The 27,970-nt window shown below is 45.1% G+C and overlaps 1 protein-coding gene across 1 annotated transcript in view; it reads left to right on the top strand.

The window, feature by feature from the left end:
• CMTM6 (CKLF like MARVEL transmembrane domain containing 6) overlaps positions 1-27,970 on the top strand; it is an 83,149-nt gene that overhangs the window by 53,884 nt on the left and 1,295 nt on the right. Inside the window, exons 2-4 of the mRNA XM_068236224.1 lie at positions 13,712-13,888; positions 16,405-16,503; positions 23,328-27,905. Coding sequence (XP_068092325.1) covers positions 13,712-13,888; positions 16,405-16,503; positions 23,328-23,486 — 435 coding nt within the window. The 3' untranslated portion in view covers positions 23,487-27,905. The remainder of the gene's footprint in view (positions 1-13,711; positions 13,889-16,404; positions 16,504-23,327; positions 27,906-27,970) is intronic.

Below are 27,970 nucleotides of genomic sequence, written 5' to 3'. Positions count from 1 at the left end.
CGTTTTGCAGATCTGCTAGAGGTTTTTGGTGTGCACTGGGCCGAACTCCCTTTCACAACTTATTCGGCACTTGTGTCACAGCTTACCATACTTACTCTGCGCAACTTGTGGTTTTACCTTTGTATTCCTTTAGAATGTAAGTTCATGGGCCATCTCTCTGAATGTTGCACAGTAATTGCTTTAGTTTGCCTTGCTTTGTTGTTTTTTGTACAGGGTTTGTTGTATGACTATGCATTATTACATTTGTTTGTATCATGTTACTCATATCATGTTGTCATGTGCCTGGGTGGAGAAATCAGCCACTTCATGCCATGGACTTGCCAAGGGAACTAATGTGTGCATGCATGCACATGCAATTTGGCCGAATTGCTGAATTTCTAAAAACATCCTATTTGCAAGGTGCACAAATAGGATTTTTATAAACGTCTGTTTTGCAGGAAGTGGTTAATATGGAATTCCGGAACCAGACTGTCGAATCAAGGAGGACATTTTGAGGAGCCCAGTCTATTGACATTTAGAGAGAAAAATAAAAACTGGATAGTCAGCTATTTTTTTTGGAACTCTGGCTAATTTGCACCTGGGATTTGCCCAGCTGTTATTGTGTGTGAAGTTTATGTGTGTCACTGTAATTTTAAAGCATCCTGGAGAATGCTGTCTCCATTAAAAAGCTATAGTAATAATAAAATAATAATAAAATAATAAATTATTAATAATATATCTCTGGGGTACGGTTTATAGAAATATGAGTATTCAATATAGACCTGACTCTACTTTCACCAAATAGAGGGGCACTGCATAGAGTATATTTTTACACATTATAGACAATTGGATATTATGGTGCCTATTTATAAAGAACAGGGGAACGAAAAATAATTTTATTTATATTTTTTAGGGTCCTTTTACACTTGGTGCGATGCAAATTGCACGTGGCAAAATGGCTACCGCATTGTACTGCGCCATTACTCACACTTTACCTTATGCAGCAGACTGTGTTAACAGGGAAATTCAAGGCAACATGCCTTCAAAAAGTTGCACCTATCAGTCAGGTGTATACTGCTGAACAGAAAGTACTCACTGCAGCCAGTGAGGCATGAGCAGCCAGAGGAGAAAAATCACAGCATGTTTAACCTGTGTTCTTTCATCACAAAAAGTCTGATGGCTAATTAAAAATAAAAAACATATACTTAACCTGCTGAGCGGTCTGGACGAGCTCAGCTCGTTCAACACCGCCAGAAGCTGCCGCTTAGGCCCTGCTGGGCCGATTTTAATGAAATAAAAAGCAGCACACGCAGCCGGCACTTTGCCAGCCGCGTGTGCTGCCTGATCGCCGCTGCAGCGGGTCCCCCCAGCCGCCCGAGCCCAGCGTAGCCGGAACAAACAGTTCCGGCCAGCGCTAAGGGCTGGATCGGAGGCGGCTGACGTCAGGACGTCGGCTGACGTCCATGACGTCACTCCGCTCGTCGCCATGGCGCTTATTGCGGCCTTCCGTGTTACTTCTGGCCGCCGGAGGCGATCGGAAGAACGCCTCCGGAGCGCCCTCTAGTGGGCTTTCATGCAGCCAACTTTCAGTTGGCTGCATGGAATAGTTTTTTTTTTATTTAAAAAAAACCCTCCCGCAGCCACCCTGGCGATTTAATCAGAACGCCAGGGTGGTTAAGGAGTGGGAAGGCTCTGGGTCGTTCCCCCGCAGGCTCCTCCGTTTGAATCTCCTGCCACGGGAAACTTCGGCAATCTCCAGAAGCACTTTGGGCTTCTGAAGATTGGCGGCTCTACTGCGCATACGCGAGTGCGCGAGAGAGGACGTGTGCACAGTATGGAGCGGCCCATCTTGACTGCAGAAGGCCACCCAACGTGGAAGAGAGCAGCCTACAAACGAACGGTCGTGGACTGCTAACGGGGGAGCCTGTGGGGAAATGTGGAGAGCGGGAGGAGAACAGGAGGGTTCTATATGACTCAGAGCCTTCCCTCTCCTTTGGTGAGTTGAGTATCTGTTTTTTATTTTTAATTAAGCTTCAGACTCCCTTTAAAGTGTAAATGAGGTTGAACCTGCTAAGAAAAAAATATACTTGGGTAGAGGGAAGCCTCTGGATCCTGCAGAGGCCAAGTCCTCCTGGCCCCCACTGTTGCCACATGTGGACCCCAGTGTTCTCCCCAGAGCCTTTCAGCTGGGCGGAGCGCCCACCTGACTCTACACCCATCCCCACCGTTTTCCTTGGTCTGTGGCAGAATTACTTCCTCCTCTTGAATCATCACAGCAGCAGCATCTGTGCACTGTGCAGCCAGCTCTCTGTTATTCATTCAGTGTAGTGTTGTCCGGATCATGAACGATTCGGATCTTTGATCCGAATCTATTTTGTGAGTAGAATCATCCGAATCATCAAAATGAGTGATTCGGATCGCAAAAGGGGCGGGGCCAGGAGCGACACGCCCCCTCTCAGTGGGCAGCGGGGTCCTGGAAGCAGAGCAGAGATGGATCGCTCTGTTGGAGGGGAGCCAGCCTTGCACAGCCACAGGTAGATGAGAGAGAGAGGGGACATGGGTGCCACTGCCAGATATGTGTAGAGCACACATACTGGCTATAACGTGCTGCTCATTATAGGCTGTCTGTTCCGTAGTTGTGCACAGTGAACACATTGGAAGCTTTTGGCTCAGCTCTGCACAGCTTAGTAACTTTGCAGGCACTGTGATTGCAGGGCAATATGATCCTCCTGCACTGCTCTAAACAGCTGCACTTCACTTCTGGGAATGCTTTGGGGAATGCTTTATTTTACTGTGCGAGGTTTGCTTTTAAAGTATACAGATGAACATATAGGTGAAATATACTTAAAAAATGATGGCAGCATGTGGGTATTGTGTGCAAAAAAACATTTCTGCTCTCTGCTCCTCCCTCCTCCCTTCTCTGTCCACTCCCTGCCCTCTGTCCATCTTCTCCCCTTCTATGTGTGTCCACCCCCCTCCCCTTCTCCTGTCCACCGCAAGGAAAGACCTGTCCTGCTATTCATTTCACCCCCAAATGCTTCCCTAGTAAAATGATCCGAGATTCGGATCAAAGATCCGGATCTTTTCAATGATCCTATTCGAATCATCCGGATCATTGAAAAGATCCGAACTTCGCATCTCTAATTCAGTGACGCTATCTCCGCCCTCTTCCCCAGCTCCCTTTGTAGTGTAGAGGGGCGGGGAAAGCTCCTGTGAAGTTACACGCAGGACGGATAAACTTGTACCGCTGGACGCCTGGCTCTATTCATTCTGGGGAGTCTCCTTTTCATAACGGTGGGGGGGGGGGGGGGGGGGGGCTGTCTCGCAGCAGCTGCTGTGGTAAATGCCTTTTATATGTAGACAGAATTAGCTTCACACACTTGTACTGTCCTCACTAATGACGACCTAGTGATTAACCAGATGTGGAGAGGAGAGCTGTAATGTTGCAGAAGACTTCTGCTGAGAAATTATGAAAAGGTGGCATTACTGACCTTATTTCTAGAAAATAAAAAAGCAGTTTAGCTGTAATTGTATCTAAACTTGGAAAATACTTGTGGTTATTGCAGTCTAAACTTCAGAACACTTTATTCAGCAGCCTCCTGCTGATATTCATAGCAGAGTATCTTCATGACAGATGATTGGTCCTCTTAAAGTGTGTGTGTGTGTGTGTGTGTGTGTGTGTGTGTGTGTGTGTACGGTGTGGGGTGTGTGTGTATGGTGTGTGTGTGTGTGCATATATTGTGTATGGTGTGTGTGTGTGTGTGTGTGCGTGCATATATTGTGTATGGTGTGTGTGTGTGTGTACGTGCATATAGTGTGTGTGTGTGCGTGTGTGTGTGTGCATATATTGTGTATGGTGTGTGTGTGTGTGTGTGTGTGTGTGTATGTGTACGTGTGTATAACGGAAAATTGTATGCTTACCTATCGGTAATTTTCCTTTCCTGATGCATCCATGGCAGCACCTACGGGTTGTTGCCCCGCCCACAATCCCCATAGGACAAGTGAATAGATAAGTTAAACCCCACCCCACTACTCCCTGTCTATTCTCTTTTCGACCTCACCGAGCAATAGGGTGGGTCCTATGTGCTGCCATGGATGCATCAGGAAAGGAAAATTACCGATAGGTAAGTATACAATTTTCTGTTTTCCTAATGCCTCCATGGCAGCACCTACGGGATATGACTAGCGAAATGATAAGACCAAGGACGGGCAACTATTGCTGGTGCACAAAAAAGTATTGTTTTATTACAGTGCAAAATCAAGATCGTCAAAAGGTAAGCATAATTATTACATGACTGATACAGGTTTCAGAACAGATAGAACCGCTCTACCAAAGTCAATTGTCGAATTTGCTGCTGGATCTACTCTATAGTGTTGCATAAATGTATGCACAGAACTCCAGCTAGCTGTCTGGCAGATCTTCTCCGCTGAGACTCTAGAATATGCTGCCCACGATGTAGATATGGACCTGGTGGAGTGGGCTTTCAACTCCTGTGGGGGCTCTAGATTACTGATTTTGTAAGCAACTTCAATTGCTTTCACAATCCAGGATGCTATAGATCTAGATGATGCCGCCTCACCTTTTCTACATCCTCCCGAGATGACAAAAAGTCTCTCTGATTTCCTAAAGGTTTCCGTCACCTTTAGGTACTGTTTAAGTATACGTGATACGTCCAGGCTGTGAGGCTCCTCCGAATCCTTAGTCTGGAATGTGGGTAGTGTCCATTCCTGGTTGAAATGAAACACAGTAGATACTTTGGGAATAAATTGTTGTACCGGGCGTATGATCACTCTGTCCGGAAAGAAGTTTAGGGAGGGTTCTTTTATTCCGATGGCCTGAAGTTCGGACACCCTCTTAGCTGAAGCAATGGCTAGTAGAAAAACGGTCTTTAAGGTGAGATGCCATACTGAGCTCTTTTCCAGGGGCTCGAAAGGCGTCCCTGCAAGTGCTTCCAGAACTATAGGAAGATCCCACTTTGGAAATACATTTCGTATTGGTGGTTTGATCTTCATAAATGCCTTTAAGAATTGTATAAGTAAACAAGAGTAATAGAGGCGCCAAAACAGGATAAAAATGTTTTTAAAATCCGTCTAAAAGGAGGGACATGGGTGGATTCACCTCCCTCAAGTACATAAATGACCTGGCCAAATTCAGCCGTTAATTTACAACTGTATTTATTTCAAAAGCAATCTCCAAAATATGATGCAACGCGTTTCAAGTGCCAACATCCCGCTTCATCAGGCAATCGAGAAAGGAGAACACAATAGTAGGTCAATGTAAAGCTCTAGAGGCGCTCTGGATTTACATTGACCTACTATTGTGTTCTCCTTTCTCGATTGCCTGATGAAGCGGGATGTTGGCCCGTGAAACGCGTTGCATCATATTTTGGAGATTGCTTTTGAAATAAATACAGTTGTAAATTAACGGCTGAATTTGGCCTGGTCATTTATGTACTTGAGGGAGGTGAATCCACCCATGTCCCTCCTTTTAGACGGATTTTAAAAAAAAATTTATCCTGTTTTGGCGCCTCTATTACTCTTGTTTACTTATATACTTAGTCCACCCTTGGTGGAGGGGTGTATCCCCATTTTTTCCTGTCTATAGAGAGCGACTTTTTAAACCTGAGTGGGGTCAGGTGATAATTCTCCCCACTTGCCTTTTTAGTGGTCGCCTGTGTGGTGACCCGTGTTTGTGAGTATAATCTTTATTGCATACATTCTTCAGATTCTGTGAACATACTACACTAGATTGGGCTCTCGGTTTTTCCTTGTTTCCAAAGCCTTTAAAGTGAATGTTTACCGTTAAAAAAAAGAAAAAGTCAGATACTCACCTAAGGAGAGGGAAGGCTCGGTCCTAATGAGCCTTTCCTCTCCTCTCCCGGTGCCCGGTCCCGCGCAGGATCCCCCGTGGCAGTATTCGACCAGTTCGGTCAAATACTGCCACTTCCGCATGCCGAAGGGAGGTTTCGGAAGCCTTCGGGAGCACTCAGGCTCCCGATGACGCGGCCGCTCCATACTACGCATGCGCGAGCGCCCTCTAAGACGCGCTCGCGCGTACGTAGTATGGAGCGGCCCGTCTTCGGAAGCCCGAGTGCTCCCGAAGACCTCCGAAGTCCCTGCGGCGGCGGACGCGAACGGGGGAGCCAGCGCAGCACCGAGGGCACCGGGAGAGGAGAGGGAAGGCTCATTAGGACCGAGCCTTCCCTCTCCTTAGGTGAGTATCTGACTTTTTCTTTTTTTTTAAACGGTACCCATTGGCTTTAAGAATTGAGCCACTAATGGATTGGTCGCCCATCTTTGCCCTGTTAGAGCTGAGATAGCTGTCACCTGGCCCCTAAGAGTCGAATAACCTAGTTGTTTATCCAATCCCATCTGTAGAAATTCTAGGATTTGATGTACCTCTGGATGTAATGGATCAAATTGTTGCTGGTTAGCAAAATTTGTGAATTTACACCAGACCGTATGATAAGTTGTAGATTTTCTAGCTTTCAATAGTGTTTCAATCACTTCGTCTGAACATCCTGCATTCCTTAGTTTTTTCCCCTCAACAGCCATACCGTCAAAGCTAATTTGTGTGGATTGGGGTACACAAACGGTCCCTGCTGTATCATGTCCGTCTCTATTGGTATTCTCCACAAAGCCTGTATCTTCAAACTCCATAGTTTATCACTACCATTGTCTCCCGGGATATTCTCCTGAGTAGTCTGCTCACCATGGGGACAGGCGGAAAAACATATCCCCGTTTGAAATTCCAAGGTGCAGAAATTGCATCCGTCGCCTCCGCCGAGTGCGTCTTCCAGCGGGAGAAGAACCTCTGACATTTTGTATTTTGGGGAGTTGCCATTAGATCTATCTGCGGCCTCCCATATCTCTTGCAGATTTCCTAGAAGATCTTCTGATTCAAGGACCACTCGTTGTTGCATAGCTTGCTGCGACTCAAAAAGTCCGCTTTCGTGTTCTCTACTCCCGGAATGTGTAACACTTTCAGGTCTGCTAGATTCCTCTCTGCTAGATCCATGAGCCGTGCCGTCTCCATTAATAATTTCCAGCTCCTCGTGCCCCCCTGTCTGTTCACATAGGCTAACGCCGTCCTGTTGTCCATTCTTAGCAGGACCGACTTGTTGGATAAGGTTGGCATGAAATGACAAAGAGCATAGTAAGCTGCCCTCAGTTCTAAGATGTTGATTGCTTCCTTTGATTCCTTCCTGTGCTATGTTCCCTGTACCGTTGCGGATGCAAGAAAAGCTCCCCAACCTTTGTTGCTTGCATCCGTTGTTAATACTAATGGTTCGTGTTTGACGATACTCTGGGTCTTTCACAGGTTTGTTCTGTTCTACCACCAAAAGAAACTTTCCTTGACTGATTGTGTTAAAAAAAACTTCTTGATTCATATTGTTACCGTCCCATTGGGCAAGGAATTCCCACTGAAAGGTCCTCATGTGCCACTGGGCCAATGGGTATGGTTGACGTTAGAACCCCAAGGAGGCTGAGGCATTGTCTTGCTCTCCACCTTTGAATAGGTTTCACCTGTCGCATTCTTTGGATTATAGTGTGTATCTTGGCCTCCGGCAGACCTACCGAGTTGTGCACGGTCTGGAATCTTGCCCCTAAGAACACCATATCTTGCACAGGAGTCAGCTGACTTTTTTCCCAGCTCACCAGCCAGCCGAACTTTTGGAGAATAGTCAAAAGAAGCGTCCTCTGAGACTGAATCAACTGTATGTCCTGAGATAGAAGAAGTATATCGTCCAGATAATGGTGTGTTCTCAGTCCCTTCAGACGAAGTAGGGCTATCACCTGGACCAATACTTTGGAAAATGTCCTGGGGGCAGTACTTATCCCGAAAGGGAGACAAGTAAATTGTAGGTGTAGCTCTCCCACGCAGAACCTTAGCGCTGGAAATTCTGATGGATAGGGATATGTAGGTACGTGTCTTCTAGGTCCGTGGATAACATCCAGTCTCCCTGCTCCACTGATAGGATTATAGACTGCAAAGATTCCATCTTGAAATGATGTGATCTTATTTGTCTGTTCAGTATTCTGAGGTCCAAAACGGGTCTCAACTTTCCCGACTTCTTCTCCACCAGGAATAGGGATGAGTAAACACCCTTCCATTTTTCTTCTATTGGTACTTCCCTCACGGCTTTCTTTGAGACCAATTCTTGAATGTATGTTTCTAGGATCTGTTTTCTGTCGTTTGATGTTGGAATTTTCGTTGCCGATCTGGGGGAGGTTTGTCTATGAAACTCCAACGATGTCCCCGAGTAACTGTCTCCAGCACCCAGGGATTCCGAATATGCTCCGCCCAAATGTGTCCGAACACACGGAGCCTGCCTCCCACTGGGCACACCTGGGCGGACACACCATCAAAACCCCTTTGAGGTACTAGGAACAGCCGGTGTCGCCTTTTGCTTATTCAGTCGCTAAAGAGTTGCCTGACCTCCCTGCCAATTCTTGCGAAATTCCTTTCCGGGTCTATATGATCTTGCGTTACGATATCTTGTCTGTTGAAAACGGCCTGATTGGGAAGGGAATGGTCTTTTTGTTTTGCGATCTTGTGGTATCAACCCCGATTTCCCTCCAGTGACTTTAGAAATTGCTGAATCCATTCTGTCACCGAAGAATGACTTCCCATCAAATGGAATTTTGCACCAGTTTTGCTTTGACATGGGGTCCGCGAACCACGACCTGAGCCACAGAGCCCTCCTGGCTGTTACTCCATACAGCATTGATCTTGCAATCGATCTGACGAGGTCTTTAGCCGCTTCTCCGACAAAATCCGCTGTCAATTTAAATTCCTGTAAGCCATTAATTAGCGTTTCCTTGTCTGCGTCGGTGGCTATTGCGGTCTGAAGATTTTCGGTCCATGCTCTAACTGCTCTACTTACTGAGGTTAGGGCGACTGCTGGCCTCATGGCTCCTCCCATAACCGTATATAATTTTTTAAGATCTGCATTAATCTTCCTATCGCTTGGTTCCCTGAAGGATACTGCCTCGTCAGTTAGGAGTGTCACATGTTTGGCTAGTCTCATAACGGAAGCGTCTACTGACGGAACCTCGTCTAAGGATTTTGTTCTCTTCTCTGGTAGAGGATATAACTTAGAGAGCCTGTTGTTTAAGGTTGCTTTCTTCTCGACCTTAGTCCATTCTTCCTGAATAATTTCCTCTATTTCCTCCATAAAGGGAAATGCAGTCGAGGATTTCTTTAAATGCTTATAGTAGGTCTTCTTTTGCTTTTCCTCCTGCTCTTCTCCTTCTTCCCACTCTATAGCTTGCTTTACTGCTTTGACAAAGGGCTCAACCAGAGCAAAGTCAAATCCTGTCTGGCCCTCTTCAAAATCCTCATCCTCATCCTGTTGGGAAGCAGTAGAAGGGATATCGGACTCATTTACTTAAGGCAACTTGGCTACGTATTCCGCCATGGAATACTGAACGGCTTTTTTAATTAATTCTGATACTTCCACTGGCTGTTGTTGCTCCACGGACATTTGTGTAAAGCAATCTTGGCAGACTAACTTTCCGGGTAGAGGTGTTCTTCCACAAGCCCAACAGGGTTTAGAATGTCTGTGTCTGTGAGAACGTCTATAGTCTCTTGGAGATCTGCTTCGTGACCTTTCATAGTAGTGATAATCCGATCTCCGTGGTGACTTTGGCCTTCTATTGTAGTAATAGTCGTAATATTCATGATCCTTTTGTCTTCCAGGGCTGTCAGGGGACAAATGAATGTCCATTAATCTTCTGCGCTCTTTTGCTTGAGTAGAACCAAAATACTCACCTTCTGCAACCTTACCTAACATGTACTTGCTGGTCTATATGCATGGTCCCTGTATCCAAAGTGACATCATCCACCCCCTCAGCCTGTTCAGCCATAGAGAAGTGCTGTAAACAAACATATAGCTCTAGGTCAAGAGGCTTCTTGAGCCAAGATTAACATCCCCCTAAAAGATGAATACGGCATGGCAGAAGACAAAACACTAGTGGAAACAAACTAACCTGCTAAATCTTGCTGCTGGTTTGGGAATCGGCGTCCTGGAGCTTTGCAGACGATTCTCCGCATATGGACGCCGACTCCCCGCTCAGCTGCTGTTTAAATAGAGAAGCTGCGCCGGCGGCCGCCCCACTTCCGGTTTCGCCGCACAACCGGAAGTGACGAACGGCCGAACACCAATCACAGGCTGAGGCTGGCTGGAGCGCACCCGGAAGTGGTGCGTGTCACATGGAAGGCCACACAGGAAGTAGGGACCCACGCCAGAGCCGGCTAATAGCCGGTAATAGAATAACAGTTTGTCCCGCAGAAAAGGTGGCTATTAGCCTCCTACCTGACAGCCCATGCGTTGACAACACGATCCCCAAGACCAGAAGAATGGGATCCTTGCCGCTAGACACACCATTGGAGTGTACAGGGCCCACCAGGAGAGGCTGAACCTGGCTGATGAAGGAAACCATCCCAGGGATGGCCGGTAAGAGTGCAGCAGCGATCCAACTTGTCCGAGGGGAGGACGAAAAGCAAAGACAGGGAGTAGTGGGGTTGGGTTTAACTTATCTATTCACTTGTCCTATGGGGATTGTGGACGGGGCAACAACCCGTAGGTGCTGCCATGGAGGCATTAGGAAAGTGTGTGTGTGTACGGTGTGGGGTGTGTACGGTGTGTGTGTGCGTGTGTATGGTGCGTGTGTGCGTGTGTGTGTGTGTGTGTGTGTGCATATATCGTGTATGGTGTGTGTGTGTACGTACGTGTGTATAGTGTGTGTGTATAGTGTGTGTGTGTGTGCATATATTGTATGTCTGCATATATTGTGTATGGTGTGTGTGTGTGTGTGTGTGTGTGTGTGTGTACGTGCGTATAGTGTGTGTGTGTGTGCATATATTGCATGTGTGTGCATATATAATGTGTGTGTGCGTGTGTGTATGGTGTGTGTGTGTGTGCGTTTTTAATCCTGGGCTGCCCCCACCCATTCAGTAGTACCTAGCATATTACCTAAACCCCCCCCCCCCCCCCCCCCCCTCCGACACCCAGTGTGATTCCGCAGCCAGTGTGACCCTCCCCACCCGGCTACTTTTTCATGCCACCCGGCTGGAAAAAATATTCTGCTGAGAACACTGGACCACCAAAGGAAATCCAACGTATTTTTGTGCTCTACTGGAATCAGCCTAGTTTTACAAGATCGGTGATCAAGTCAGAGCATTCAATGGTTTATCAGACAAAAAAACCTGTTTAACTCGCAGCCCTCATGCTGTAGAAAGAAAAACCTAGCTTAGGCCACAAAAGAGCTCTGTATCTGGAGTATTACTGTAGTTACCTCCTACCAGAATACAATAACTGTAACATCTCTTGTGGGTGCATTGCAGGGAGCATCCTTCAGGCCATACAAAGCAATATTGTGTGATGTTGAAATCACATTATAATGGTAGCTGCTGCATACACCGTTATGCCTGTCACACGCATCCAATCACTGCCAGTTTACCACCTCCTTGTAGCAAGAGGGCCAACAGATTTTGAATACTATGAATGGGTTGTGTAGGTTGTGGTTTTATTGCCCAATGTGGATGTGTGTATGCAATGAAAGATTGGGAGATTTACCAATCAGATGATTAGGTGGAATATGTCTAATTTTTAATGTTTCCTACAGGGTTTTCTCTTTGTACCTCTCCTTTGCCCCTCATTAGGCATGTGTTTTTTAAGCAGCTTACAAACAGAAGCCTGAGGCCGGTGTCACACCAACAACACTGCAAGGCAAAAAACAGCCTTTGGAATACCGGCTGTGATGCGCAGTAAGCCAAATCTATTAAGTGAAGCTCTCTAGCATTCACTTCCTGTGGCGAAATGCGTATTGCAAGCAAGTCTACTGACATAACTTGCTACCGCACGTGCGCTCCGCAATGTGAACATTTCTAAAATATGTGCTTCATCATTGACTTACATGACTTCCGGTCACCGCACGTCGCTGTGGATGTTGAATGGTAATGCGCGAATACCGTCACTTCAGAACTTTCCGGCACATTACATCCGACTTTCATTGCCTTCGCGTTACCCTGCGGTAAAAAAGGGTAACACAATGCATTGAAAATGCACCAGTGTGAAAGGGCCTGAAGGTAGTTGGATTGGTACAGGAAGTTTTACTTTCTTGTTAAATGTATGGCTACCGTAAAAGTAACTGTACTTAGTCAAAAGCCTGTGTACATTAACTCTTAGGACTTCAACGGAAGCCTTCATTCTTCATTTGTGACCAGTTACTTACACAGTGCCAGCTCTGATACATAACAGCTGATTTCAGTAAAACATACAGGACAATAAATATAACCATACCCAAATAATATTTTATACTACATATGAAAGTACAAATGTCACAGTTGCAAAACCATGAGCAGATTGATGCAGTTACTGTTGGCCTCTTTTTCACAAGCAGTTGGAATGTGGGCTCAGCAAGCAGTTACCAGGCAGCAGTGAGCAGTTACCAGGCAGCAGTAAGCCGTTACCAGGCAGCAGTGAGCAGTTACCAGGCAGTAGCAAGCAGTTGTGAGAGTTTGAGAGGCATTTCGCTACTATCAACTGCCCGTCGAAATGAGGCCTTAGGCCTCCTTTCCACAACCTGTTGAGCTGTGTCTTCAGCAAGCAGTTACCAGGCAGCAGTAAGCAGTTATCATGCAGCAAGAAGCAGTTACTAGGCAGCAGTGAGCAGTTTAGAGAGTTTGAGAGGCATTTCACTGCCTTTCAACAGTTCGTGGAAAGGAGGCCTTAGGCCTCTTTTCCACTGGACTGTTGATAGGCAGTGAAATGCCTATGCCACTGCTGCCTGATAACTGCTCACTGTAGCATGGCAACTGCTTGCTGAGCAAACAGTTCAATAGTCCGTGGAAATGAGGCCTATCAGGTGTAAGACAAGACAAATAACATTTGTATTGTGCTTTTCTGCTGGCAGACTCAAAGCACCAGAGCTGTTGCAACTAGGGCACACTCAGGCCTCCTTTCCACGGACCGCTGATAGGCAGTGAAATGCCTCTCAAACTCTTTCAACTGCTCACTGCTGCCTAGTAACTGCTTGTTGCTGCATGATAACTGCTTACTTCTGCCTGGTAACTACTTGCTAAGCACACAGCTCAACAGTTCGTGGAAAGGAGGCCTCAGTAGGCAGTAGCAGTGTTAGGCCTCTTTTTGCACGAACTGTTGAGCTGTGTGCTCAGCAAGCAGTTACCAGGCAGAAGTAAGCAGTTATCATGTAGGAACAAGCAGTTACCAGGCAGCAGTTGTGAGACTTTTTTAGAGGCATTTCACGGCCTAACAACAGTTCGTGGAAAAGCGGCCTTAGGGAGTCTAGCCCAAGGACTCCTTACTGAGTAGGTGCTGGTTTACTGAACACTAGCCAATATTTGAACCCAAGTCTCCTGTGTCAGAAGTAGAGCCCTTAACCATTGCACAGCCCAGCCACTGTATAGAGCAAGAAAATGTAAATAATGTTGGCTTGCATGCAGATTTTATGCAAATTGTATGCAGTTTAGAATGGAGCTGATCAGAATCGACAGGAAGTAAATGGATTTGGTTCAATTCCAAGCTGCAGACAAAATGCAAGCAAACTGGATTTATTTGCATCTCTGGTGTGATTACTGTTAATATTATAAAGACACTTTATTAACAGCTGAGATTGTGCCTTGAAATGTGCTTTATAACATTCCTTGCTATTGTTGCAAGTTAATCATTGACACAGTATATATATATATTGCTTTACCGTGTAGGTGTTATCCCTGGTGGCGTTCATCTGTGAGGAAGTTATCACACAATGCGAAGTGTGTGGAGGACTGTACTTCTTTGAGTTTGTCAGCTGCAGTGCCTTATTACTCACTATCCTAATGTTGGTCGTTTATGCCACAAATCTAAAATCTAAAATCAACATGGACAGCTTCAAGAAAATTGTAAGTAATTCTACCAATAGAGGTGTAACGCTTGCATTATATATTGCCAATGTACGAATGAGAGGGCCAATGTATGAATGAGGGCCAATGTACGAATGAGAGGAATCTTTATGCTACGCAGTTCCTGCACTTCTAGCTTTGCATACCTAAAATCAGGTCTGTTTTCCACTACACACGATTCTCTGTGTTACGATCTGTTTCCGATCATTTTCGAATCGCAAAACCGAAGGATATCTGCAGAAATTGTGTGAACACTAGTGCGATCCGATTGGGTTTTCAATTTGCCTTATTTTTGTGTGTTTGTGCTTCTGTTCCTAACATCTAGTAAAAATCACAAAATGCAATGGCTGAAAAGTATTTTACAGCTGTCCGTAAACAAGAATATTTAACCACTTAAGGACCGCAGTTTCAACAAATAGGTCACTGCAGCTTTAAGGCCTTGCTGCAGGGCCACACAACTCAGTATACAAGTCACCCCCCCCCCTTTCTCCCCACCAACAGAGCTTTCTGTTGGTGGGGTCTGTTCGCTCTCCCAATGTTTACTTTTTTTAACATATATTTTTTTTATTTATTCTTTAATAAATTCAGTCTTTTTTTTTAATTTGTATTCCCCTCCCTCCCTCCTCCCGTCAGCCTATCAGTGCGATCGGCTGTGATAGGCTTCAGCTCCGCCATCACAGCAGGGATGCGCGTGCGATCCCCTGCAAACTTTGCCCCAAGGACCTTATGCCGATTGGCGTTAGGCGGTCCTGGGGCTGCCGCCACGTCCACGCCAATTGGCGCGGTCGTAAAGTGGTTAAAGAGTAGCTCAGGATTCACAAAAAATATCCATATACATTCCTGGCAAATATGGTGACAGTACCATTAAGTATGTAAAAAAATAAGTTTCACTTACCGGGTCTTCTACCAGCCCCCTGCAGCCGTCCTGTGTCCACGCCGTTTCCAAACGTTCCTCCGGCCCCCCGCTGCGGCTCACTTTCAGTTTCTTCAGTTTCCGTCAACTGTGGCACAGAAGAGATTTTCTCATATTGCGCCTGCGCAGGACTCGCATGGCCAGGGCCGCGCAGGCACAGTGGACGTCCACTTATAAGGCGGCAAAAATGAAAGTGAGTTGCAGCGGGGGAGCGGAGGATCGTTTGGAAATGCGGGCGGGCACAGGACGGCTGCAGGGGGCTGGCAGAAGCCGCGTTGCCCTTTGAATAATACAAAACAAAAATTGGAGAACATAGATACATGAGAAGTTTAAACAATGTACGATCATGACATTCGGTAATATAAATACAACTACATACACAGTTGATGTGTGGTTTAAGATGCCACTAAAACTGTTACCCGTCCATATGGTTAATTACAGCAAAACAAGAAACTGTAGGAGGATGTCCCTGCCCCAAGCTTACAATCTAGAGGGTAGTGGGGTGACAACAATAGGGAAGGAGACACAGGAGTTAGCAGATGAATCAGTGTTTCTACTTTGTGACCTACAGCAAATTATAGAGCAAATTATAGGCTTGTCTGAAAAGCTGTATTTTGTGAGTACGTTTGGCTTGGAGAATGACGGACAGGCTGTGAGAGAGAGTTCCAAACCAGAGGGGATGCTTGTGAGAAGTGGATGGATGGAGGAAGCGACCAAGCTAGAGGACAAAAGGGTCTTATGGGAGGAGCAAAGGTTCGGGCGGGATGGTATCTGGAAATTAATGAGGAAATGTATGGAGGTGACAACTAGTGTAGAGCTTTGTACGATAGACTGGATTCCTTTATGTTTAATGTAATTGTTTTGAACTTGGAAACAGATCTTTTTTGGATCTAGTGCAGAGGTATTGATTTCCCAGCTATATTTCCAGACCTGCAATGAGTTTCTATGACACTGTATACATGTTATATATGTTTATTCACTAGTAATCTCCAACTTCAGAGGAAGCATCAGACGAAACCCAGATCTACTTACCTGGGGCTTCCTCCAGCCCCTAGCAGCCTACAGTATGTGTCCCTCGCCACAGCTCCGCCCCCAGCCGTTGTACCTTCTTTAGCAGCTGGTGACTGGCTGTGCTGCTTGTGCTTCCATAGCCGGGAGCATTATGCGCAGAAGCACTGTGCCTGCGCAGAATGCTCCCTGTCAGGTGCAGAAGCGGCCGAACTTGCCAGGTCACTAGTTGCTACAAAGGGGACCATGGGACAACGGCTGGGAGCTGCGGCGAGGGACACATAGCCTGCCAGGGGCTTGAGGAAGCCCCAGGTAAGTAGATCTGGGTTTTTTTAACGCCTTATGTTTCCTTTAATACATCTGGCACATTGTTTCTGTTTTCCCTGGGATTGTATCAAGTATTCACAGCCACCTTCAATCGAAACAATGCCAATTATCCTAAACTATATGGTCCCTTAATATAATTTTTGTTATTTTATGTCTTATTGTTTTTCTAAAATGTAAGGTTAGAAACTATAATGTGTAACTGTTTTAGTGGTCATTGTGCGCCATCTAGAGGAAATTACATTGAATTGCCAATATTTCTGTTTTGCAGGATTTCATTCTCACAGCTTGCATTGGTGTATTTTTTCTTATTGCTTCCATTGTGTTTGTTGCTACGATTGATAAGACCGAACTTTCAAGCGCAGCCGTGGTAAGAAGTCATTTTTTAAAATGAAAACTATTTCATTTCCAAATGTATATAACACCATGTTATGTAGCTCTTAAAATACATGCTACTGTATGCTTCCACCATTACTTCTTTCCCATACATTTCTTTTCCTGCATGGGAGCAGCAAGTGATGTTAGCTTTATACACAGCACAAGTAGAATTCACAGCATTTTTATCTTGCACTTCTATGTGTCACTTAAGGCTGCCAGCTAAATCACAGAATCTAATCACTTGTTTGACTGTACAAGGTAGGCTTAAAGCAAACCTAAAGTGAAAATAAACGTATAATAAATTGTATGTGTAGTACAGAATTGTATGTGTAGTACAGAATTGTATGTGTAGTACAGAAAATAGAGTATTAGTAGCAAAGAGTCTCATTGTTTTCACATACAGAAGTTAAAAAGAAAAAAAAAAAAAAACTTCAGCTGTTCTCTATGCAAAAGAGCTTCTCTGAGCTCTTCAACCCACCGGGTCAAATACAGTCCTGTTTTCTGAAGCACTTAAACAGCAAAGAAGCAGCGATAGACAGTTTAGTTAAAAGAAACGGTGATAGATAGTTAAGTTTTTGCTGCAGGAAGGTTCAAAGAGTCATTATTTCTGCTTTGTTATATAGTTTAACCACTTGCCGACCGCGCACTCATAACGCGCGTCGGCAAAGTGGCAGCTGCAGGACCAGCGTCGCCGGCTGCAGGCTAATTAATCAGGAAGCAGCTGCTCGCGCGAGCGGCTGCCTCCTGTCAATTCACGGCGGGGGGCTCCGTGAATAGCCTGCGGGACGCTTATCGCGGCTCGCAGGCTAAATGTAAACACAAGCGGAAATAATCCGCTTTGTTTACATTCGTACAATGCTGCTAACAGTAGCAGCGTTGTACCAGATCAGCGATCCCCGGCCAATCAGCGGCTGCACAGGACAGATCCGTTCCTGTGCAGCCTCTGATCTCCGAGGGGAAGGGAGGGAGGAGAGGGAGGGGGTGAATGTCGCCGCGGAGGGGGGCTTTGAGGTGCCCCCCCCCCACAAACCTCAGCCAGCAGGAGCGATCAGACCCCCCCTGCACATCATCCCCATACGGGGAAAAAAAGGGGGGCGATCTGGTCGCTCTGCCTGCTACCTGATCTGTGCTGGGGGCTGCAGAGCCCACCCAGCACAGATCACAGAATACAGCGCTGGTCCTTAAGGGGGGGGGGGGGGGGGTAAAGCGTGGGTCCTCAAGTGGTTAAAGAGACACTGAAGGCACTTAAAAAATGGCTTTTTACCTTTTATTTATGTTAGGCATGTTTGCCCCTGTTAAAACGCCAACTATCCCGCGGCAGAACGAGGATTTTTTTTACCCCACAAATTCCTTGTGCAAAATGCACGACTTTCTTGGTCGTGGATTTTGCTGCCCAGGGAGGCAGTACTTTCGTCTGTAGCCCTGCCTCCATGTGCTTCTATCAGCGCTGATCGCTGCCTCTCCCCCGATCCTCTCAGTGAAGGAAGACTGAGAGGGGCGGGGAGAGGCGGCGATCCGCACTGATAGATGTGAGTAGAGGGAGAGCTGCAGCCAAAAGCTCTGCCTCTCACGGAAGCGCTCCCCGCAGTGTGCCACAGGGGATTTGGGGGGTAAAAAAGCCTTGTTCTGCGACGGGATAGCGGCGTTTTAACGGGCAAACATGCCTAATATAAATAAAAGGTAAAAGACCGTTTCTAAATTGGCTTCAGAGTCTCTTTAAAAGACAGTGTGCTTTTAAAACTGCAACTGTGACAGAATGATGCAGTGTTATAATAAAACAAAACAAAACCCTATATGATTGAAAACAAAAATATAAGACTTTTCTTTGCTATTAATGACTTTTCTTTGCTACTAATATCTGTACTACAGATACAATTCATAATAATTTTTTTTCACTTCTGGCCTGTCTGTTCTAGTTTTAGGACCCATTTATGATCTCTGCTTTGCTGAACAATATGACCATGGTGGAATACAGAGCAGTTCAGTCCTATGCAGTACAAGTGACTGGGGCCACCCATCTCAAAATGCTGCTGAAGACACTTTTTATGGTTCGGCACTGTGATCCGTGTGATTGGTGTATTAGTGAAGGGGGGGGGGGGGGGCTCAGGCAAGCTCAGGCAGGAGCAGGGGAGAGGCAGTAAAGAGCTGTGTGCACTATCTTGCAGTGCTTCTAGTGCGAACAGGACCTAAAAAGGAAGTAGCTGTAAGTCCTCATAAGCTATATTCCTCAGCCAGGATCTTCACTGATGCTTATCTAGATTCTAGAGACGCATTTTTCAAGACACATTAATACCTGAATCAGAAATATATTTTGTTCAAATCCTGCTTTGTCTGAGGAATCCTGATGGTATTTACAGTACACGCACCATCAGTGGCATAGCTAAGAAGCTGTTATCCCCAGTGCAAGTTTTACATTGGGGCACCCCAAGCACTCTATACATAACAATTGTAATGGTGCACCAAAAACCAATCAAGGACAACCACAGTGTCAGAGGTGGAAGAAGAGGATGGGCAACAGTTTAATTATTGCTACTATTCAAAGCATCTATAGAAGTGATTAATACCAGCACAGGATCAATAAAGAGCTAATGCTGGGAATACACAATGAGTTTTTTTCAGCAGATTTACTGGCCGATCGATCCTCCAACAATAATTTTTTCAATCGTTTTTCTGATCAGTTTCCATTGACCAACTGTCTGCCAAAAAACCCTCATTGTGTATTCCCAGGATACACTGTGGTTGAGGGTGGGCCCCTCTGGCTCAAGGCCCAAGTGCAGTCGCAACCTCTGCACCCCCCCATTGCTATGCCACTGCGCACCATTTTTACCCAGTTCTACCACTTTTTTTTGGTAGTTTGGTAACAGTTCTGAGACCCTAAGGCTCCTTACATACTATGTAGAATGTGGTGCGATGCAACTATTCTTCAATCGCACTGCAACATTGCAGAAAAGTTGCATTGCACCTAAAGGGTGTGGTCACCCATACAGTAGGGGAATACTGTACCATGCAAATATGCCTCACTTCCAATGTAAATGGGCACGTCACTCTGTAACACAATGCACTGATTCTGTCTATGGCAACATGAAACAAAGTGTGAAAGGACCCTTAAAGGGGTTCTTTCGCGAAAAAAGTAGGCAGTTAAAAAATGTGACAGATGACAGGTTTTGGGCCAGTCCATCTTTTTAAGGGGGATTCCTCAGGGTTTTCTTTGTTTTCAACAGCATTTCCTGAACAGCAGTTGCAAAGTCTAACTGACAAAATAATGTGCAAGTGAGTAGGGAGGCTGGCTGGTATCTTACTATGTTGGCAGTTAAACTGCTGTTCAGGAAATGCTGTTGAAAACAAAGAAAGCCCTGAGAATCCCCCTTAAAAAGATGGACTGGCCCAAAACATGTCATCTGTCACATTTTTTAACTGCCTACTTTTTTCGCGAAATAACCCCTTTAAAGGGGAACTCCGTAACAAAAATTGCATCCTGTTTTTTATCATCCTACAAGTTCCAAAAGCTATTCTAAGGTGTTCTGGCTTACTGCAGCACGTTCTACTATCACCATCTCTGTAATAAATCAACTTATCTCTCTCTTGTCAGACTTGTCAGCCTTTGTCTGGAAGGCTGCCAAGTTCTTCAGTGTTGTAGTTCTGTGATGCATCTCCCCCCTCCAGGCCCCTCTCTGCACACTGCCTGTGTATTATTTAGATTAGAGCAGCTTCTCTCTTCTCGCTTATCTTTTACAAGCTGGATAAATCCTCCTCTGAGCTGGCTGGGCTTTCACATACTGAGGAATTACATACAGGCAGAGCTGTCTGCACTCTGCAGGAAGAAACAGTCTGACACTTCAGTGGAAGATAGCTGCAGGGGGAAAGAAACACACAAATGATCTCTTGAGATTCAAAAGGAAGGGTGTATACAGCCTGCTTGTGTATGGATGTATTTTCTATGTGTGGACATACTGTACATCAACCTACTTTCTGTTTTGGTGGCCATTTTGTTTGTTTATAAACAAACTTTTTAAAACTGTTTTTAACCACTTTTAATGCGGCGAGGAGCGGCGAAATTGTTACAGAGGGTAATAGGAGATGTCCCCTAAGGCATTGGTATGTTTACTTTTGTGTGATTTTAACAATACAGATTCTCTTTAAAGGAAAAGGCCTGTGAGGTGTTGTCTGTGGTAGGTTTGCTGGGACATTATTGGGACTGGGCCATAGTGTTATTTCTGAGCGGACAGCTCGATGGCCTAGCAGCACCAGAATCTCGAGAATCCTGTCTGGTCAAGACACTTTCTGTATAGTTAGTGTGTTTTTCCAATTGTTTGTATAGGTTTCCTCCACATCTCAAAAACATATTAGATTGATTGATTTTCCCCCATGCTATTTGAAGACCATAGTAGGGATACTGGAATATGAATATATTATAGTAGAGAGAATAATTGTGAGCTCCTTTAAGGAACAGTTATTGATATGAATTATGTAAAGCACTGTGGAAGATGACTGTACTGTATACATGCATAACAAAATGGCTATATTTGTCAGACAATTCTCCTTTGCGCACTGTCTTTTGTCTAAAGTAAGTAGTAGCTGATGGCTACGCCATATTTGCATACTTTGCCAAATCTTTTAGGCCTCGTTCACATCATTTAGCGCAGATGGCTGTGCGATCGGAACGCAACGCGTCCAATCGCACGCCATCTGCGCTCCTATGCGCTGCAGATCCCATTCATTACAATGAATGGGATCTGCGCTGCGATTCACAAAAATGCGTGCAGTATGCGATAGCGCAATCGCGCTGCCACACAGCGCATATGATGGGAACGGTAGAAGGGCTGTCTATGCCCTTCTACCGTTCTTGCGTGTCGCACACTATACGCGCTGCCAAAATGCGCACGGCAGCGCGTATAGTCTGAACGAGGCCTTACTGAATAAAGTCTTTCAACAGTTTTCATGTAAAGGCCTCAACTATCAAACCTGTTTCACTGCAGATCCAATGAATGGGCACCTCTCTATTATCCCAGAAATTCAGTCAGCAGTTAATGGTTACAAATAAAGAGTTTTTCCTACAGCTGTGATGCTTATGTGATCAGTCAGAGAATCTGATCAAACTGTCACGTTGGCTTTTGGCCTCAACTAAATGCAAACAGCACAAACAAGATTCAGCCATCTGGAAAGAACATTTTTTCCTGAGGTTTGGTGACATATTTTTATTTAAAAGTCTTAACTCTTTGAAAATGTCATTTATTGTAAAGGCTTGCCTTAAAGGAATAACGAGATGACATGTGGCATGCAGCTTAATTCACTAAATGTCTATAATATTACCGCCCATACACAGTGCACGGCAATATTACAATTAATCCCCATCGCATGTATGCGTAACTACCGCAAGATATGTTCATATCGCGACCGCGGTATTTGACCATGATAGCGCCTGCGCTAATCAAGTACTCTGCATAAGATACAAAAAAACATAATCTAAGGCAGTGGTTCTCAATTTTCAGAGCATGTACCCCTTTTGTGGGTCTTCCCGGAGCCAATGTACCCCCTATGTTATTTCGCAAGGTTGGGTAGTGGCAGATTATAGGTTAATAGGAGGGCTGAGTAGTGGCAGATTGTGGGTTAATAGGAGGGCTGGGTAGTGGCAGATTATGGGTTAAAGAGAACTGAGCTGGGTTAACTGAGCTTAAACATAGCAACTCTTTCAGCTATTTGAAACCAGGAGCTGCTAAGATTCCTTTAAAGTGGACCCAAACTCTTGCACAGGACAGAAGGAAAACAGAGAGAATTGCATCCTGTATGTAGTTAGATAAATTAGGATGTATAATTCCCCCTCATCTGTGTAATTTGATCTCTCCCCTGTGTCAGCTGATTGCCACGGCAGATAAGCTCATTTTAAAGCAAAGGATGTTAACAATATGTCTGCTTCCATGAAAGCAGGAAGTAGAAACAGTGCAGATTTACAGTAGGATTTGTGTCTGCTGTAACAAAGAAATATATTACTTTAAGGCTACTTGCACACCAAGACGTTGCGTTAGGTGCTACGTTAAGGTCGCATAACGTGCACCTAACACAACGTATGCTGCTGCAAGAGCCGACGGTAGAGTGAGCCGCGTTAGGCGGCTCTATCCCTATAAGGTCTCCCAGAGTGGCGCTGATTGGCCAGCGGGTCCACGTGATGCGGAGCGAGACACTCCGCATCACGTGGTCCCGCCGGCCAATCAGCGCCCGCCAGTGCAGTGAATATTAAGTAGCCATGTGCACGGCTACTGTAGCTGGCTCTCCCCGCCTCCTCTCCGCCCCCCACTGCGCATGTGCAAACAGTCTAACGCGGCTATAGCCGCTCCAACGCCGTAGCATGCTGCACTTTGCGGAGAACGTGCAGCGTTACATGTAACGCAACGTGGGCTGTGTGAACAGCCCACTTGTGTTACATTGCTGTGCGTTGGGGGAGCGTTACAGGCGCACTAACGTGCGCCTGTAACGTCTTGGTGTGTAAGCAATCTTAAGGTTATTATACTGCTACTTATCTCTTAGAGCAGAGAAGAAGTTCTGAGTTCAGGTCCATTTTAACAGGAAGCTAAGTAGTGGCGGATTATGGGTTAAGAAAAGGCTAAGTAGTGGTAAATGACTTTTCACAGGCTCCATATTACCAGCTAGGTGAAGACATCAGAGAGCCTCTTACAAAATTGACTAAGCGTTACATTATACCAGTGAAATAGATTTGCAAATCTTAATGTGAAAACTGTGTAATCTAGTGATTTTTTTCTTTTTACTAAATGTTTAAAACAAAACAATTTAAACAAGTTTTCTTTATATCTTATCTTCCAGGCATTCGGGTTTCTGGCATCTATTGCATTTTTAGTAGAACTTTACTTTATGTACAGACATGAATACCTACCAATTGGAGAGAAGAAGAAAGCACCAGAGGCAATGAATGGCAGAACTGAAGCAGAGCCACTGAGGAGCCCAGTCCAAGAAGGGGTGTAATCTAACATTAATACAGTGATCCTTATCTTTAAGTGGTATGACACTCAACATTGTATGTTTGCTCTTAAACATTGACCAGTAATGTCACTGGAAGGAATCGTTTCACTGAAGCTGGGAGAACACTTGTCTGTTTTCAGGCATGTTTTCTGTAAAAAGGAAAATGCATTTTCAGACCGAGAACCCATGTTAATCAATGAAACTTAAAGAGGAACTCCAGTGAAAATAATGTAATAAAAAAGTTCTTCATTTTTACAATAATTATGTATAAATGATTTAGTCAATGTTTGTCCATTGTAAAAACTTTCCTCTCCCTGATTTACATTCTGACATTTATCACATGGTGACATTTTTACTGCTTGCAGGTGATGTCAGTGGAAGTAGCTGCAGCTTGCTTTTTTTGGCAGTTGGAAACAGCTGTAAACAGCTATTTCCCACAATGCAACGAGGTTCACAGACAGGAAACTGCCAGGACCATGGTCCTCACAGTTTCCTGTGGGAGGGATTTCACCACAATATCAGCCATACAGAGCCCACTGATGATCCATTTGTGAAAAGGAATACATTTCTCATGTAAAAGGGGGTATCAGCTACTGATTGGGATTCTTGATTATGGTTTCTCTTTAACACTTAACTATCAAATAGCTTCTGAGTGAAGTACAAGGTAGCGCATTTAAAACCCACTTGGGGCAGTCAGCCCGAGTGTGTGAGGCAGATGGCAGTACTCTCTCTCTCTCTTCTCCTCCTGTGTGTATATGTAGTCTCCTGCATGGCAGTGAATACCAGCGAGACTGGCTGCAATAAAGGTGGGGACCACACACAGCAGGGAGGGAGAGAGTACAGGCCCAGGGACGCGCTGGCTGCCATCTGTCTCATGAGCCAGTGACAGTGGCCTGGTTTAAATGCGCTACCTTGTAGAACCTTTAGTTAATAACCCTTCTTAGTAACTTGAAAACCAATAATTTTTTTCTTCTAATTGAGCTCTTTCACAGTTGAAATGTTTGTTGAGGTGCGATGCTTCTGCAATTGCACCGCAACAGCCCTGAAAGGTCACACCTGCAGTGCGACCATACAGTGAGGCAAGACGCACGGCAGCTCTTGCCTCGCCATAATGGGATCAATGTGATAACCCTATAGGGCCATTACTGTTTCTGAGATGCAATGCGGTGTTTTAACGCAATGGACTGTACTGCAGTAAGTGGGAAAGCGGCCTGAGTTTTATGTTGTGATCAATTTTTTAGAACAAGCCTCGGCAAGCTTTGCTTAGCCTTGGCCACATACTTTGAACCACATTCTTTTTATTCCTGGCCTGACCCCCCCCCCCCCCCTTCACAAGCGGGCGATAAAACTCACCTGCTCACCAATTCCAGCATCGCATCTCCATGGCAATGGCGTCACATGATACGCTGTTGAGACGTGCCAGCATATAACACATTGGCAGCCAGCAAGTAATATTCTGGCACGTCCCGACATTGTGTCATGTGATACCCTGTTGCCATGGAGACGCGACACTGGAATTGTCGAGGTGAGTTTTAACCCCGCTTGTGACTCTGCAGGGTTGGGAGAGAGGAATCCAGCTGCCAATGTACAGCTCACAGCCCGCAGGGCGTAGTTTGCCCATCACTGCTTTAGACCATAGATGAAATTTGGGTTTCATACCACTTTAGGTGTGAATGTTTATTATTGCCATGTGTTAGAGAAACCTGAAATCTGCTGATATTGAATTTAGTAGCTTGCATGTTCATTTGCTCAGCAGGCCTTAAAGGTAACCTTAAGTCAAAAAAAAATGAGTTTTACTCACCTGGGGCTTCCCTCAGCCCCCTGCAGCTGATCGGAGCCTTCCTTGTCGCAATAGCAGCATAGGGCGCGATATTATGGCTGGGAACGCGAAGAATCACTCGCGTTCCCAGCCTGACGGCCGGTGACGGCGAAACCGGAAGTAGCCGCCGGCGGGTCCAGGAGCATCAGAGCGACTCTACATGGGCACCGATCAGCTGCAGGGGGCTGAGGGAAGCCCCAGGTGAGTAAAACTTTTTTTTTTAGGCTTAAGGTTACCTTTAAAGTAAACCAGAGACCAAGGAATAGAAAGAATCGATACTTACCTGGGGCTTCCTCCAGCCCCATAAGCATGTGTGAGTCCCTCGCCGTCCTCCCACGGTCTGCCGTTCAGCCGCAATCAGCAGCGATAACAGGCTCAATCGCGTCAGTCGGGGGTTTCTGGTACACTTTAAATGTCTGAATAAAAACTACACTGATCTATAGTAACCAATCACATGCTCACCTCACTTTGTCTTCCATTTTCCAGTGGTGTCTTCTGTCCGATACGTTTATATACAACAAACTAGAAAGTTCCTACTTCAGACTGCATATTGATATGGAAGGCCTATAATGATTTTATTTGTAAATGATTTTAATTTTGTATTTTTTTAATGATACAGCTGAAGTCTGCAGCAATATAACGTGTTATTTCTTCTCCACCACTGGTATGAGCCTTTCCCTTATTTATTCATGATAAATTAACATATTGCCATCAGTTATGTTACTGTCCAGTCCTAAACTATTCCAGTACATATTACAGATTAGATCATTTGTAGTTCTGTTAGACTGATAATTCAGCTTGGTTTCTTGAGTCAAACTTGGCCTGGCCTTTAGTTCTTGTGGTTCATGTTGGACATATGTGCATGTCACGTTATGGATTGCGTATTTAACAAATTAACCAATCTTTTTTTAATCTAAGGGTGCATTGACTATGCGTGTTGTGTATGGGCATGTTCATATCCCTGCATTGCAACGACTACGTTATCCTATCATGCTTTGGGCAGTGCAGTGCTTCTACTCATGTGATACCACTTGGTTGTGGAAACCGCACTCAAGTGGCCAGAACCCACGTTAGGGGGTAAGACGCGCAGGACCTTCCACCAGGGTACCTCCAGGATCCTTCCAGTCAAGCAATTGATTGAAGTCCGCACAGTCTTCTATAGTCATTAAAGCTTTATTGGTACAAAGTTAAAACATGGTGCTGTATGGCAGCTGCCATCTACAGCACTGTTTTAACTTTGTACCAATAAAGCTTTAATGACTATAGAAGACTGTGTGGACTTCAATCAATCGCTTGATAGACATAATGCTGCAGCTCAGAGTGCAAGGTATATTGTTTGTGGCCCATGGCAAACTCTTCTCTTCGCAGCGCACCTTGTTCGGTAAATACTCCCAGGTCTCTTTTAATCCCATGTAAGTGCTAAACACTTTGTAATTAATGGTAGTGCTTTTTGTATATTACAGTATACGGAATGAGCTGTGTGTTGTCTCACATTACTTACTGTTAAAATGACTGCACACGTGCTTCAATATGCATCATTTCTTGTGATGTTGTGATTAGGGATTATCAATGAGATGCAAATTTATGCAAATGTTTTATCCAAATATTAGCAGTTTGAAAATGGACCAATCAATTTAAACCCAGGTTTAAATTGATTGGTCCATTTTCAAGGTGCACATATTTGCATCAACTCAGAAAGATTTGCATCGCATTGATTATCCCCAGTAGTGATGGTCATGTCTAGGAGAAAACAAGGAGAAGCATGTGATTGCTGGCTGATAGAATTGCAAAGCTCTGATTTGTGATCACATCCTGCTATAGGACATGATCATAACTTGTAAATCAGATACGTGCATATCTATCACCTGACCAAACTGATCACATGCTTCTCCAGGAGTTCTCCTAGACATGACCCTTACTACTGCTAATTTATTAACTGGTTGCCAAGTAATTGGTTGACAGCTGCTAGTTTTAATTGGCTCAATTTCTCGCCCTTTCTTGGTCAGTGAGGGCTCGTTCACACTGTAGGCGTTGTCGGCTTTTTTTTTTTACACCTAGACGATTTTTAAAATCGTCCACCAAACGCTTGTGCACAGAATGTATATGAGAAGGTTCATATTAGCGCGGGCTGTGCGCTGTGTGGTCGGCAAAGCGGTGCGCGAGCCAGTTTTGGGGCGATTTTGCCTCAATAGAAAGCATAGGAGAAACGCAAAGTGCTCACAAAATCTTTGTGTAGCGATTGAATTCGCATTTTTAAGAATAAATACATTGTATTTATTATTTTCCTCGTCAGAGTTCACTTCCTGACTTGCGTCTGGGAGTGAATTAAAAAACCACTCGGGAAGAGCGCGTAGAAATGCACTTTGCACAAAAACGAATCGCCCACCAGAGTGCCGGGAGAAGAAAAATAAACTCCTCCAAAAACGGCCAACGCCACGGCCACACGAGCGGAACGCAATGTGAACGAGGCCGGAAAATGTGTAGGTTAGGGGAATGTTTTTCTCCTCACACTTATATGCATATACGTGTGTATACGAGAGAACTCCAGCCAGGCATAGAATCCCCTGACAGAAGTCCTGTGTATACGAGAGAACTCCAGCCAGGCATAGAATCCCCTGACTGAAGTCCTGTGTATATGGCCCAGTGCACACCGAGCGGTTTTTGGAGC

This window comes from Hyperolius riggenbachi, chromosome 5 (genome assembly GCF_040937935.1).
Source record: "Hyperolius riggenbachi isolate aHypRig1 chromosome 5, aHypRig1.pri, whole genome shotgun sequence".
NCBI lineage: Eukaryota > Metazoa > Chordata > Amphibia > Anura > Hyperoliidae > Hyperolius > Hyperolius riggenbachi.
Note: the sequence above shows the minus strand (reverse complement) of the source record. Positions and strands in the feature narration are given on the sequence as shown.